This window comes from Meleagris gallopavo, chromosome 1 (genome assembly GCF_000146605.3).
Source record: "Meleagris gallopavo isolate NT-WF06-2002-E0010 breed Aviagen turkey brand Nicholas breeding stock chromosome 1, Turkey_5.1, whole genome shotgun sequence".
NCBI classification, from domain to species: domain Eukaryota; kingdom Metazoa; phylum Chordata; class Aves; order Galliformes; family Phasianidae; genus Meleagris; species Meleagris gallopavo.
Genome location: NC_015011.2, coordinates 75,156,951 through 75,171,811, shown reverse-complemented (window position 1 = coordinate 75,171,811; position 14,861 = coordinate 75,156,951). Strand labels below are relative to the sequence as shown.

General features: G+C 40.4%; 1 protein-coding gene across 2 annotated transcripts in view; it reads right to left on the bottom strand.

Annotated features, from left to right (window-relative positions):
- Window positions 1-13: 13 nt before the first annotated feature.
- The window catches only part of LOC100544165 (rap1 GTPase-activating protein 1), a 42,622-nt gene continuing 27,774 nt past the window's right edge, over window positions 14-14,861 (bottom strand). For both annotated transcript variants that reach the window (XM_019617907.2, XM_010718272.2), the window contains exons 7-16: window positions 9,528-9,631; window positions 7,824-7,902; window positions 7,459-7,512; window positions 7,291-7,374; window positions 6,938-7,038; window positions 5,578-5,707; window positions 5,192-5,347; window positions 1,082-1,153; window positions 805-891; window positions 14-182 (exon numbers count right to left, since the gene is read on the bottom strand). In XM_019617907.2, coding sequence (XP_019473452.1) covers window positions 33-182; window positions 805-891; window positions 1,082-1,153; window positions 5,192-5,347; window positions 5,578-5,707; window positions 6,938-7,038; window positions 7,291-7,374; window positions 7,459-7,512; window positions 7,824-7,902; window positions 9,528-9,631 — 1,017 coding nt within the window. In that variant the 3' untranslated portion in view covers window positions 14-32. The remainder of the gene's footprint in view (window positions 183-804; window positions 892-1,081; window positions 1,154-5,191; window positions 5,348-5,577; window positions 5,708-6,937; window positions 7,039-7,290; window positions 7,375-7,458; window positions 7,513-7,823; window positions 7,903-9,527; window positions 9,632-14,861) is intronic.

Genomic DNA, 14,861 nt, shown 5'->3' with positions numbered 1-14,861 from the left:
AAAAAAGGACAACTGATAAAGAACTTCTTCAATCAACCTTGACCCACCTTGAAATTCTCAAAGAAGCCCCCACTGCCATTCTCTGTCTTGTCATCTTCTTCTATTGGCAATCCCATCATGCAGCGGCTGCGAAGTTGCAGCTCCTCAAAAAGGCTCTCCAAGAGGGCACTTCGGGTTCTCTCCTATATCAATATTGGGAATGAAAATACAGCTATTATGGGAAGAGTGTAGAAGGGTGCTGTTAATGCTGTATCTCTTGTCCTCATTTAAAAAACAAAAAATATCCTGAAAATTAATTTAAACAACATTAACTGATTTTAGCTGTGTAGACATGGAATTTATAGATATAGATAGCCCCTTTAAAGTCATTTTAAATCAAGTCGTAACAGACATCAGGTTTTACAGGTGATGAAAATGAGGCATGGGTTGAGGGCAGTTTTTTTCTTAGATCAGGCAAGCAGCAGAGCTTGGAGAAGAATTTTGGGACTTTGAACAAAACTCTTAAGTATGTACCCTGAAATGTAATACTGAGTTTCAACTAATACAGAATTTCCTCCAGCAGTATCTATGCATCATATTCAAACTCTTACTTGAGTATTACACAATGACATTAGAATGTATCTATTCATACCCTACCACGCCAGTTGTGAAATACAAAGGAAGGATTCACATGGCTAAGAATAATTACGTTTAAACATCAGAAAATTAGAAATAGATGACAGTAAAAAATTATCTTGTATTTTCTTAATCTGGCAGCAATATAGTATTATATTTTTAATGGAAACAAACAGGTAATCGTCCCACCTTTAATTTAGCAAATTTTTCAGCTCGATAGCAGCTGTATTCAGCATTGATGAGCTTGACCAGAAGGAATTCACGAAACTCTGTACTCTAGAAGACAAGATGAAAACCCGACTGGAGATGAAGACAGCATTACAAACATTAGGTGATAAAAGCTCTACCTTACTACTCCTTAGACCTCCAAAGCCATCTAGCCAGACTGACAATACAACAGTGACTGCGAATAAAAGGGTGTGTAGTATTTTTCCCTGCCATCTAACACTGCATCAGAGAAACAAACCTTTCTAAATATGGCTGGATTTGGTAGAGAAGGTCCAAAGAAGGGCACATCATCTCGCGCTGTGACTGAAACCTGAAACAGTACAAGGGAATGAAATCAGTATCGTAATACAATTGTGACTATTAGAGAATTTCAAACTTCTGTGTTTGCGTGCATGTATGTTGCAATGTATATATCAGAGACACTATTGCATCTCCAATTCCTTCTGAATCATTTACATTTTCCAAAGGTACCTGTCAATTCCTGACCTCAGTGAGTGGACCATAGAATTATAGAATTCCTCAAGTTGGAAGGGACTTTTAAGATCATCTAGTTCCAACCCCTCTGCTATAGGCAGGGACACTTCCCTCTAGACCAGGTTGCTCAAAGCCCCATCCTGCCTGGCCTTGTATGCCTCCAAGGAGGAGGCATCCATAACTGCACTGAGTAGCATGTTTCATTGTCTCACCATCCTCACAGTAAAGAATTTCTTATTAATAGCTAGTTTAAATCTACCTTCTTCCAATTCAAAGCCATTTCCTCTCATATTGTCGCTACCTGCCCTTATAAAAAGTGCCTCATCAATTTTCCTTGCAAGCCCCCTTCAGGTACTGGAAGGCCGCTACTGGGTCTCCCCAAAGCCTTCCCTTTTCCAGGCTGAAAAGCCCCAACTCTCTCAGCCTGTCCTCGTAGTGGAGGTGCTTCAACTCTCCATCCCTCATCTTCGTGGCCCTCCTCTGGACCTTCTTCAACAGCTCAATGTCCTTCCTGTGTTGGGGGCAACAGAACTGGATGCAGTGTTCAAGGCAGGGTCTCACAGGAGCTGAGTAGAGGGAGAGAATCACCTTGCTCAATTGGATGGTCATACGTCTCTTGATGCAACCTAGTATATGGTTGCCCTTCAGGGCTGCAAGTGTACATCGCCAGCTAATGTTGAGTCTTTTATCAGCCTACATCCCCAAATGCTTCTCCTCAGGGCTTCTCTCAAGCCATTCTCTGCCCAGTCTATATTTGTGCTTGGGATTGCTCCAACTCAGGTGCAGGTATCTTGCACTTGGCCTTGTTGAACTTCACGAGATTGGCCTGCGCCCACCTCTCCAGCCTGTTCAGGCCTCTCTGGATAACACCCCTTCCCTCTAGTGTGTCAACTGCACCTATCAGCTTAGTGTTATCTGCACTGTGGGAACTACACTCGATCCCACTGTCCATGTTGCCATCAAAGATGTTCAACAGCACCAGTCCCAGCATCGATCCCTGAAAAAAATACACTCATCATCAGTCTCCACTTAAACACCAAGCCATTAATCGCAGGTCTTTGAGTGCAACCATCCAGTCAATTCCTTATTTAGCGAGTCGTCCATCCTCAAATCATTTCTTCCCAAATTTGGCAAGCAGGATGTCATGTGGAACAGTGTCAAATGCTTTGCACAAGTCAGGTAGATGACATCAGTTGCACTTCCTTTGTTCACTGACGCTGTAACTCCATTATAAAAGGCCTCCAAGTATATCAGGTACAATTTGCCCTTGGTAAAGCCAATCAATTCATCTTTATTTTCCATCTGCCTTAGTAGGGTCTTCAGGAGGTTCTGCTCCATGATCCTGTCAGGCACAGAGGTGAGAATGACTGGCCTGTAGTTCCCTGGATCTTCTTTTTTTCCCTTCTTGAAAATGGGATTTATGTTTCCCCTTTTCCAATCAGCGGAAACTTCACCAGACTGCCAGGACCTTTCAAATACGGCTGGCAATGTTGTTTTATCTTCCAGAAAATCATAAAGTAAAAGCAAAAAACCTTGCCAAACCTTACATTTTAAAGTGTTCTTAATAATAAATACATATTAACAATAACCAATGTATTTAGAGCAGAAAAAAGATGCTTCTATTCAGCCTGCAAGATTTACCTCCACCAGACAAACCAAATGTAAATACTAACTTATTACTATTTTTTAACCAGACTTCTCAGTAGAGATATACTGTACACTAAGGGGAATATAAGGGAGTATCCCAATACAGTGACATTATCACTTTTAGACACATAATAAGCACACAAAAGCAGTTTCCCAGCAAGAGATAAGTGCATCTATGCTTCTTTTTTTAAAGCATGCTCCTATCTCATGCCCCAACACCAAAAAATAGTAATGCAAGTCCATTTTTCAAATACTGCCACTTTGCTCTTCATAATACTTACCATGTATATGTAGCTATCTTACCAGATATTTCAGTTACTTTCTTCTTCATGTTTGAGATGGAACAAGGAACAGTATTATTCTTTTTCATTTCATACGACAGGGAACAACAGAAGTGCATCTTAACAGCAACTGCCTCAAAATAACACCCCATTGTAAATGTCACAGAGCACATCACAAAGTTGTGTGAATTTAATGAGACTAAAGAAAGAGGCTCGAAATTTAGCTCAGATTTCTCACACTATAGGCCAGCTGCCCTCCCTCTCCCTCCCAACAGACTAAAATCCTGCTTTGCTTTCTTAATCTTCTGTTTGTAAAAACTGATTCAAAAAAATGAATATAATCAAAATTCAAATTTAAGCATTAGACATTAGAGCCTCTCAAGGAAGAATTATTTAAAATTCCTTTGGAAAAGCCCTTACATAAAACTACACTGGCCCCAGAGTCATGGCCAGGGTGATTTTTTTTTTTTTTAAATGAAGTGATTTGGGAACTTTACTACTCTACCAAAAATAATGCCATTGCGTGTAGGCAAAAACAATACTGGGAAGAGAAAGACAAATTACAAGCTTCCCCAGCTTTTTTCATAAAAAAAATCCAGTGAATTTATGTGCCTTGTAAGATGAACAGCAAGAGAATTAGGACCTCAAGCCACTGATCATCAGGCAGCTATTTTGTCATGACAGACTTAGATGTCCACAACATATAAAACAAAAGAATGTTGTTATTCCACCACTACCACTCTTTTTGTGGAAGATGAGATGGAGATCCTGTTACAATTTTGACATTCTTGCTGCTCTTGTAGACCTAAAAAGCTTGAGAACTCATTATCACCAAATTAGAATTTTTACTTAACATGAGATATAGCACTTTGATTAAAATGTTTCTATAAAGGAAAATCCATCATAGAATGCAAAATAATATGTGTTCTGATCTCTCATCATGATTGAAAGTTGAATTTAAAGTCACAGAGATATCCATATAGAGCCATGCAATAAATTGTTCTGGCAAGAGGCTGTGGATACAGAATTTTTGTTCTAGTAGGGCTCCTGTCAAATGGAGGGCCTTAAGATGTAGCACTTCACTTTCAGAAGGGCATTGGTTCCAGGATCCACAAAAGCAGATGCAGCTGGTTAGAAGTCCACAGAATAGGCCAGCCAGCTCTACTTGACGTACAGTTTCAGGATAAGCAAGCTCTGTGCTCTATGATCTGTTACTAAGCATCACACAAAGTTAGTTGAATGAGCTTTTCTTGATAACGAAAGAAAATCTCTTTCTTTCAATGCAAGAAAGAGATTACCCAAAATGTGAATGTGATCACTTGTTCCTTGTGCTCTTTGATATTTTATCTGAAATTTTATCTGCATATATAATTTATCTGAATTTGTCTTGCATTAAATCCCAAGTGTTAAGCTTTATAAATCTATCAGCTACGCTGGAAAACATGCAAGTACATAGTTTCTTGTATACACACTTAAAAATAAATCTAATTTTTTTTTTTAATTATTCTATTTGCTATGTAGAGATAATAAGCATTCCTGGACTCTGTTCAGTAAAATATTTGTGTTCCATAATCTTGATCATTCTCAGTCTTAGCTCTTAGTCTTCTCCAGCTTATCCATATTTTTATTAAATCTGAATACTCACTAAGCAGGAGCACAGATTACTAATAGTAGAAATCATATCAATCAGAGAGGACCTCTGCAAACCTACAGAATAGAGAATAGTATAGCAGGAAGGAGACTCCTAGTCAGAGATCAAAGTGTAGGTAAAGGGGAAGGAGAGCTTTTCACTGAGAATGTGATTAGCATTTACTGACAAAGCAAACAAAGCTGTTTGGAGGACATCTGGCCAATCTTGTACCTCTCCCAAAAGCCCAAGGACAGCTTTTCGCTTCAAGGGTCGAAGTCAGTACATCACCACAGAAGAATCTGCTGGCTCCGTTTACCTTGTAGAGGGTCTCCCCACAACTGCTGTGAGTGAGCTGAACTACCACGTATGCATGTAGGAAATTAGAAGCAATCATATCAGGCACAAAAGGTGTGCTTTCATCCTGGAAGATGATGGCTACAATGTCATTCCCAATGTGACGCTTCCGCTGAAGCTGGAGAGTAAAAAGTAAAAAAATGTGGAGGTAGAACAGTACGACAGGGCCTAAAACACCAGTTTGTTTAGCCCATCTTCTCTAGTAGAAACCCCATCACCACTTTCACCATTTATCCTGTCATACTTCCCAATATCATGCAGTTAGGTGTTCTCCTTAATTAGCTCCTCAATAAATACCCCTCCCCTCTTACCCACGCTCTTGAATTCCTTAGTTCTCCTCACAAATACCTGTTGGGAATCTCCTTCTGCGAAGGGCAGTTTTGTAGATACATGAAACATGATCTCTTTGCCCCGGAAATTTGTATAAACTGATTCGGTGCCTGTTTGACCTCTAATGACATCCAAACCTCCCCGGAACCTGAATAAATCCACACCACACAATTGGTTGGGCAGGACACAGATGAAAAAGTGGAGAGAATAAAGAAGATATCAGTAACACTAGCTTATGCATCAATAATATCAAAGGTAACTTTAAAGAAATCAGCAACAGTGCAGTACCTCATCTTCCAAAAACAAATGCAATAATCAAAGCTGCAAAATGTTTCTACCAATGAACAACTTTTCTTGCTAAAAGCTGTGAAGCTAAACCAGGGATCCTCAAAGGATCTACTTTGTTTAGCATTCTTCTGAGAAACACAATCCATATTTTAGAACTAGAGAAAGTAGCTGTGGCAGAGCCACAGAATCAGAAAATCACAGAATGGCCCTGGTTAGAAGGGATCTCAAGGATCATGAATTTCCAATTCTCCCTGCCACAGGCAGGGCCATCAACCTCCCCATTTAATACTAGACCAGGTTGCCCAGGGCCCCATCCAATCTGACCTTGAACACCTCCAGGGACAAGGCACCCACAACCTCTCTGGGCAGCCTGTTCCGGCACCTCATAGCAAAGAACTTCCCCAACCTAAATCTTCCCTCCTTCAACTTAAAACCATTTCCCTTTGTCCTGCTGTTATCTACCTTTCAAAGAGTTGATTCCCCTCCTGCTTACAGGCTCCCTTGATGCACTGAGAGACTGCAATTAGGTCACCCTGCAACCTTCTTTTCTCCCTGTGACTGCAAAACAAGCTTGCATTTATACAGTCAAAATAAATATTTTCTTTGATCACCCTGGGTGACGTGCTGAAATACTCCAGGGTCCGTAAATGAAAATTTTTAGCTGAGGCCTAAACTCCAACAGATTACCAGGCAGGATGGTTGACCACCCTCCATCCCAGCACTCCATATTTAGGACTCATCCCACCACGTCTCACTAATACCAATGATAACATTACTCTGGGAATGGATCAAAGCTCCCATTTCCTCAAACTGCATGTATTGGTATACAAGCATTTCCAATGTGCTCCTGAACCTGAAGTGCCCTTTAGAGTGGCAGATGCTGCTATCAGCCTTGCCATGATGACTTACCATTCCTTTAGCTTGACCCCAGTATTCCTGATGGAATCTCCCTCTCCCATCAATCCTTGTTTAAAGCCTTTAGTCTGGCCAAGTTACAGGCTAAGAGATATTTCTCCCATCAGAGATCAAATCACTGAACTTTTTGCATTCCCTAACCCATCCTGACTTTTAAAACATGCTTGTTACACACCCACGGAAATCCTGCAGCTGAATCTTGTCACCAAGGAAATCTAAGAACTCCAGGAAACCCAGACTCTCTTCTGTGTTACTGAAGACTTCTTCTTCAGTTGTCTTCAAAAGGAAAAGAAAAAAGCAAAAACAGCACAAAGATTAGGCCAAAACACTGTTCAATCATCTTTGAGGACCAGCACAAAGGAAACAAATCAGTCGTTATAAGGCAAGATTGTGTCCTTTCTGTTTAAGAAATCTCTATTTTCCAGTATACCATACTTTCCACACTGCAGACCCTATTATTACATTTAAGCTAAGAGAACTGACTCTTTCTGTCTTGTTTTGAGGATGGTAGAATCTGAACTACCTTACCTGTCCAGGTTTCTGGTAGATTACCCCAAATTTGAAGTTATTGCTTATAACATGTTCATCAAAAGCTACAATAAGCTGTGAAGCCTGTGAAAATGAAAATACAAATTATAAATTGCATTTAATTAGCCAGCTCTTGATGAAAAGACACATAGAATCAGAAATTTATACCTTGGGATAGAGGACAGGAAAGAAGCGTTCAACATTCACATCTTCACACAGTAGCTGTTCAGAGACAGGGAAACAAAAGAGTGATTATCATGTGCTCTAGCTTTGTGTAGCAAGCACAACAACATGGACACTCATAATTATCTGACGAGACTCCTTTCAAGAGAAAAATCCAAGGTAACATTACAAAAGAGAAAAAAGGAGCTAAATGGAAGAGTGAAAGGGGAAGTATATGAAAGTACTGGTGTGGAAAATGTAGAAAAGAGAAGTGGGAGGACAGTAACGTGAAAGTAAAAAGTAACTAGAAGGATAGAATAAAAAGAGACAGACTCATGGTGTAAGAGTGAGAAGGCAAGCAAGAATCTCACCTTTGCCATCTGGACAGCATTGGGAAACTCATTCAGACAGGAAATAGGGATCAGATCATGTTTAGTACCAGTTCGTGTCCTGAAATAAAATAAAAACCACATTAAAGTGAATGTTGAAAGAGGTAGATGCAACACTGGCTCTTTAAACAAACAGTAGCCATTCCTTCAGGTTGTTCTTAAAACAGTTAAATCCAGAGGAATAATTTTAAGTTTAATGCATAAAATCACTGAAAAAAGAGGGGTACTTACTACTCATCACTTGTTCTGGGAAGCAGGGAAAGACAAAACAGGCAGGCACAAGAAAGATATGGGCCTGTCAGAGCAAGTCCAGAGGTGAGCCATGAAAATGATCAGAAGGCTGGAGCACCTGTCCTATGAAGACAGGATGAGAGGCTTGGAGTTGTTCAGCCTGGAGAAACAAAGGCTCCAGAAAAATCACATTGTGACCTTCCAGTCTTAAAAGGGGCATATATGAAGAACATTTAAAGACTCTTCACCAAGGCCTGTAGTGTTACAAGAAGTAATGGCTTCAGACTGAAAGAATCAAGATCTAGATCATACATAAGGAGGAAATTCTTGTGACACCGGCATAGGCTTGTCAGAGAAATTGTGGATGCCTGATCTCTGGAGGTGTTCAAGGCCAGGTTGGATGGGGTCCTGGGCAACCTGATCTTGTGAGAGGTGTCCTTCTCAACAGCAAGGGGTTGGAATTAGATGCTCTTTAACATACAAAAGCTTCCTTTTTCCATATATATATTAAAAAAAGAGGTGTCTTTCTAGGGAAGAAGTAAGATTTGGCTGTCAGAGACCTCTTCCACCAATATAAACAAGTTATTGGGCAAAGGTGCTGCATATAGTAGGATATCTTAATAGAGAAATAAATATCCTTCACCAGTCTTTTCAGTGTAGAAAGGTTTCTAGGCTCAGATAAATATTCCTGGTTCAGCTCATAAGCATGCTCTCAATTTTTCCCCTAGAAGATTCTTGCTCTGCCTAGTACTCTGAAGTGTTCTCCACATACAATGGTGACAGTGGCAGTTTTGTAGCTGATTCCTACCCACGTTTTCCCTTGGAACTGAATGAGAGATGACAAGCAGCAATGATATGTCAGTTTCTTCAAGTAGCATATTGCCTACCAGAAGTGACTTCAGTCAACAGAGTAGGAGATAGCTTTTCTGCTGCATGCTTCTCACCTACACAAGATCCACCTCTATTCTTTCTCGAGTTTATTTAGCAGCTCTCTGGGCTTTGCTAAAGCCCTATAGGGGGCACACTGGCACATAAGAGGCTGTCCTGGGAAGTTAAAGAATGTCCTAGCTCACCTTCAGGTGCGATTTAGTCTCAAGTACAAAGCCCAACGATAGGCCTGAGCTAGCCTGCCCTCAACTAGGAAAGGCACATTCCCTCCCTCGAGAGTGCTCACATCTCCAAGTAAACAGAATTAACAGAAGTTTCTTTTTGAAGGCAGAACAAATATTTTTCTCAGAAGAACTGTAAGGATGTGACCGCAAATGCTTCAGCTAGGAAGAAGGAAATCGCTAGGAGAAAGTCAGAAGAAGGCAAGAAATTAAGGCTTAAAGGTTTCTTTACAAGCTTCTCTAAGAGAGAGACATGAGATTCACACCCATATCTATGCAGAGAAAGTTCAAGGTAAGATGAGAGACACATCACAGTAACACACACTACTACAGAAGGCACTGTTACCTCAGCAACAAACGTAGATTTTCCTGTTTCTCAGACTGTTCATACTTCACAGAAAGTATCAAGTAGCCCAAGGACACATCACTGGAATAAAAGTTCTGGTGCTCCTGAAAACAGGAATTCAAAATGCATTATTCCCAACATGCTTCCCAGAATATATACCAAAGTTTTTACAACCTGTAAACTCAGGACTGGCTTGTTTTCTCTTTAAGTAGCAGTGGCATGCTGGAAGAAATGCTAACACTTGCCTTGCAGCCTCCTTGGTAATCAGTGCATGAGTATAAAAGTTCATCCACTACCAGTAGAGTACTTCTGAGAAGAAGTAGAATAAGAACATTCAACAACAGATTTTGAAGGACTTCAGTTTCTTGTAAATAAATTCGTATATTTGATACATTTTTCCCTGTACCCACTCATACTCTGCATAACACTAAGCATAACTGGATGTAGCTATGGAAATTTTCTGTACAAGCAGTAATGGCAGGATTAACACACCAAATACAACATACCCTATTGTTCTTCTCTACGAGCATGGACAGCTCAGTGAGGATGCAGCCACAATTCCAGGAAACTACTTTGCAGGCAGAGAATGTTCTAAAACTAACTAACACTAGCATTGCTTCAACTTCAGTGGAGTGTACCTCAAAAAGAATGTAATTCAGCTTCTTCTGTCTAGCATTGAACTGTAATGCAAACATTTTTACAGGGTCTATACAGAAGTGACTGCAGCCATATATTTCTTCCAGGTATATGGCCATAGGCCTGGTTAAAATCTACAGACAAGTGAAATGAATGGAAATCTCTAGCACAAATAGAATTCTGTATAGATGGAGTCATCCAGAAATTCTTAGATTTTTCTCATCTTCCTAGCAGAGGTTAATAATCATCAGGAAAACCATTCAGTAGACAGTTCTGGAGTTGGCCACTACACATGGATCAGTCCCTGGGCCTGATTAAGCTCTGCGTGTCTCTGTTCAGTGCAGACGAGTTGGACTAAATGGCCTTTAAAGATCCCTTCCAACTCTAAGGATTCTATGATTCTATGACTCTGAAAAAATCTGATCAAATAATGAGACTGAATTAACACTTCAACAAATGGTCATAAGTTATTGTGTTTGAGGTGTAAGCAGGACAGAGAGATCAATGAGAATGTCACGCAGGAGATCCAATTATCTTTGGATTTAATCAGAACAATATCATAATCTTTCCCTGCTAATGAGAATTTCTGTTGAAACATTCCAATATTAAGTCTCCAACCCAGAAGGATATGGTGAGATTAAAGTGATGTTTCTAGGCTAGAAGGTAACGTGAGAGTCCTCCTCAGTAAAGCAAAGTAAGAATAAATAAAACATAATAAAACCAAATAAAGAAATACCCAAACAAAAATCATCTCAGCTACACTACAATGGGCAGAATTATCAGCTTCCTTATGCTTTGGGGCCATGGAAATCAGGAGAAATCTCAAATTCAAGTAAAGGAGTCACTGGCAATCCGAGAAGAGAGCTAGGTATTGTGCAGTCAGTAATCAGGATTGACAGATTCAGGAGTTGCATCACAGGAAGTATTGTGTAAATACAAACTTGCACACGACACAGAAATTTTATGCACTGAGACAGTCAGTTAAGTGTCAATTGTACAGTCAGAACTTCCATGATCTGGAAGGTGTTCTATGAAAGGACTACTCTGGACACAACTAATTAATAAGAACTCAATGGGAGCAAACTGTCATTTGATCAAAATCAGTTGCTGTACAGCTGGCTAGTCTGATAGCTCCTTCTTTAGTCTTCTGCCTAGAAAATACAGAAAGTCTGTTCTGTATTGCAACCTCTCTGAATACAGCTATGAGATCTTCTTTTGCTGTGGAAAAAATCAAAACAAATTTTATATTAGCAATAGTACTGACTAGCTGTGAATTAAGAGATGGTGATATACTAGTTATATACTCTGATATCTACATGAATGATTGCATCTTGAAGTAAACAGGCATAAATCGGTTCCACCTTTGAAAAAAAAAAAAAGGAGTAATTAAGACTACAGTTACTCCCCTGATCCTGGATGTGAAAATGAAACTATTGAACTTTTTTAAAGTATCAGAGATATCACTGCCCTCACTTCCTCCTTGACACACACACACACACAAAACAAAGATTCAAGGAACAAAACAAGAGCATGCTCAAGTGACTAAGATGAAAACTAATATCAGGGAAATCTGTAAATCAAAGTCCGATGCTACAGTGTATGCCCAAGACAAGCTGTTAAGGAAAAGATTCAGGACCAGAAGACATAAAAAAAAGAATATGAACAGAATTTTGAAGTTAGCTGCAGCCAGAAATCAGAATGAGCTGAAAAACTAGAAAACCAAATTCTTTTTAATGAGAATTCAGGGCCAGACCTCAGCAGGCCTGACATATTAGGATCTCAGTTACTATGGGAACCAGGCTATTAGCTATTCAGCTGACCATAACCAGACAGAGCTGCACAATGGGGTACAATCTTTTCCACAGTAACAAGCACTAGCATTAATGAAGGTCTCAAAATAATTGAATTGTTACCTAAGCCATTGCGGATGCCTACCCTGATTTTGAGTGTATGCCTAGGTCAAAAGTATGAATAAAAACTCTAACTTCCTCCTTGTGACTTTTTTCCTTCTGTAATTCTCTTTCTCTGTAAAAACACTTAGGCAGCAGACGGCAGAATCAGAGTCCTTCAACACACAACATTTATTTTTAGCTGTCCCAAAGTTAGAGATGAACTATCGAAATGCTTTATGGATAATACTGAAGGTTGCTACTCAATGGTGACAAAATAACCCAAAGCTGAGATGACCTATGTATATTTGTATAGGTAGGTACAAATCTGATCAGTCAGTGAAGCAGTTTCTATAACATTTAAGGCAGTCTGAAAAGAAGTCTGGACTCTGCAAAAGCAACAGTAGTACAGCAGTAGCAATACTTTAAATCAGTACAAAGAAAGTACAGTATAATGGAGAAATAGCTGACCAGATATGAACACAAGGCAAGAATGATTTTTCACCAGTACTGCCAGTTTGAAGTGCTTGTGAAACTGCACTCTAATATCCTGATGGGCATTTTCAACGTATGCCTTTATTAAACCCTTCCTGGGTTCCAGATAATTCTCTTCATTGTAGTCTTTGAAAACAAGGTAGGCATTTAGTAATTCCCACAGTATTGTGTGTGCACAAGATTTTATACCCTTCCTCCTATCTGCAAAATGAACCTTACCGAACTTCTCATCATATAAAGAGCAGACCAAGAAGCACAGAATTAGAACTCAGTAATGGCTGGAATGTCTTAGCACTTTTTTGTGTGGTTGTTTCACAGTATCTGTAGTATGTTGGGTTTTTGTTTGTTTGGTTGGTGTTTTTTTTTAATTAAAAATTTAAATTAAAAAAAAAAAGTGAGTTTCAGTATGCACATATAGCATATGTGTATCCATAACATAAACATGCATACAGACTGTTGTTTTATGCTTGTCATAGGGATTTCTCACAGAGATGCACTAAGGATCCCAACTGCTGTCCAGATAATCTCTTGAGATAGCTCTGCTATCTACTGGGAGTCCGAATGTGGGACATCAATAAGAGGCTACCAGTTCTGATAAAGCCAGAATACTATGATGCAATTACAAAACTATGACCTGACTGCTATCACGGAAACAGATGGGGTGGATCTTACAACTGGAGTAGTACGATTGAGGCCTACAAGCTTTTTGGAAGAGATAGAAAGGGCAGGGGGGGCAAAGGAGTTGCCCTGTATGTTAAGAAGTGGATAGACCATGAAGAGCTGTCTCTGAGAAACAGCCACATTCAGGTTGAGAGCACAAAGGTTAAAATTAAGGACCAGACCAATAAAGGACATCTGGTGGTCAGGGTCTACTACATGCTGCCTGATCAAGAGGAGCCTGCTGATGGGGCTTTCTTGCATCATTTACAAGGGATTTCATGCTCACAACTCTCAGCCTGATGGGGGATTTCAATCACCCAGCTGTCTGCTGGAAAAGCAACACGGCAGGTTGCAAACAATCCAGGAGACTCTTGGAGTCCGCTGAAGATAGCTTCATAGTTCTGTCCAATACCTGGACAGATCAGGTGGAGCGTTATTGGACCTGGTTCTCACCACTACAGAGGAGATTAAAGAGGTTCAGGTAAGACGCAATCTGGACTACAACAACCATGCTGTGGTTGAGTTAGTGATCCCAAGGAATATGGGCCTGGTCAGGAGCAGGGTCAGAATCTTTAGCTTCAGAAGATAAAAATTCCATCTGTTTAAGGAATTATTGGATGAGATCCTCTGGAAAACTGTCCTTAGGGACATAAGAACAGAACAAGGGTGGTACCTCTCTAAGGACAGCTTAAAGAGCACCAAGAATACCAAGAACAAGAGGTCTCCGTCTCCCAGTATAAGAAATCTAGCAGAAGATACAGGAAACTGACAAGGCTGAGTAAGGACCTGCTGGTCAAATTAAGGGAAAAGAAGGAAATGTACAGGCAGTAGAAATGGAGATGAGTGGCCTGGGAAGAATATAGGGATGCTGTCCAGACATGCAGAGATGGAATCAGGAAAGCCAAGGTGCAGACCAACTGAACTTATTGAGAGATGTGAAAATTAATAGGAGATTCTATATATATATTGGTCAAAGAGAAAGGCAAAGAAGAGTGTAGAACTGCCTTCAACAGACATGGAGAAGGCTGAGGTACTCAGCAAGTTCTTTGCCTCACTCTTCACTGCTAGTTGACTTCCCATGTCTCTTGAGTCACTCAGTCTTCAGGCAGAAGATGCAGGAGTAAAATCCCTATCTCTATAAGCATAGAGCAAGATGGATAAAGAATTGGTTGGAAGGTCACAGCCAGATGGTTATGGTCATTAGACCTATGTCCAAGTGGAGACCAGGGACAAGGTACGTCCCCCAGAGGTCCATCTAGGGACAAGTGCTCTACAACTTCTTTATCAGTGACCTGGATAGTGATACTGAGTACACCTTCAGCAAGTCTGCTGGCACCACGCTGAGTGGTGCAGTGGATACAATAGAAGGAGGTGATACCATCCAGAGGGACCTGGAAAGCCTTGGAAAGTGGGCCCATGAGAACCTATTGAGACTGAACAAGGCCAAGTGTAAGGTGTTGGGTTCGACTTGGGTAAGAGCAATCTCAGATATGTGTACAGACCGGGAGAAGAACTCACTGGGAGCAGCTGTGTAGAGAAGGACTTGGGTGTCCTTGTGGACAAAAAGTTGTACATGAGCCAGCAGTGTGCACTCAGAGCCCAGAAGGTCAACTGTATCCTAGCCTGCATCAAAAGAGATATGGCCAGCAGGGTG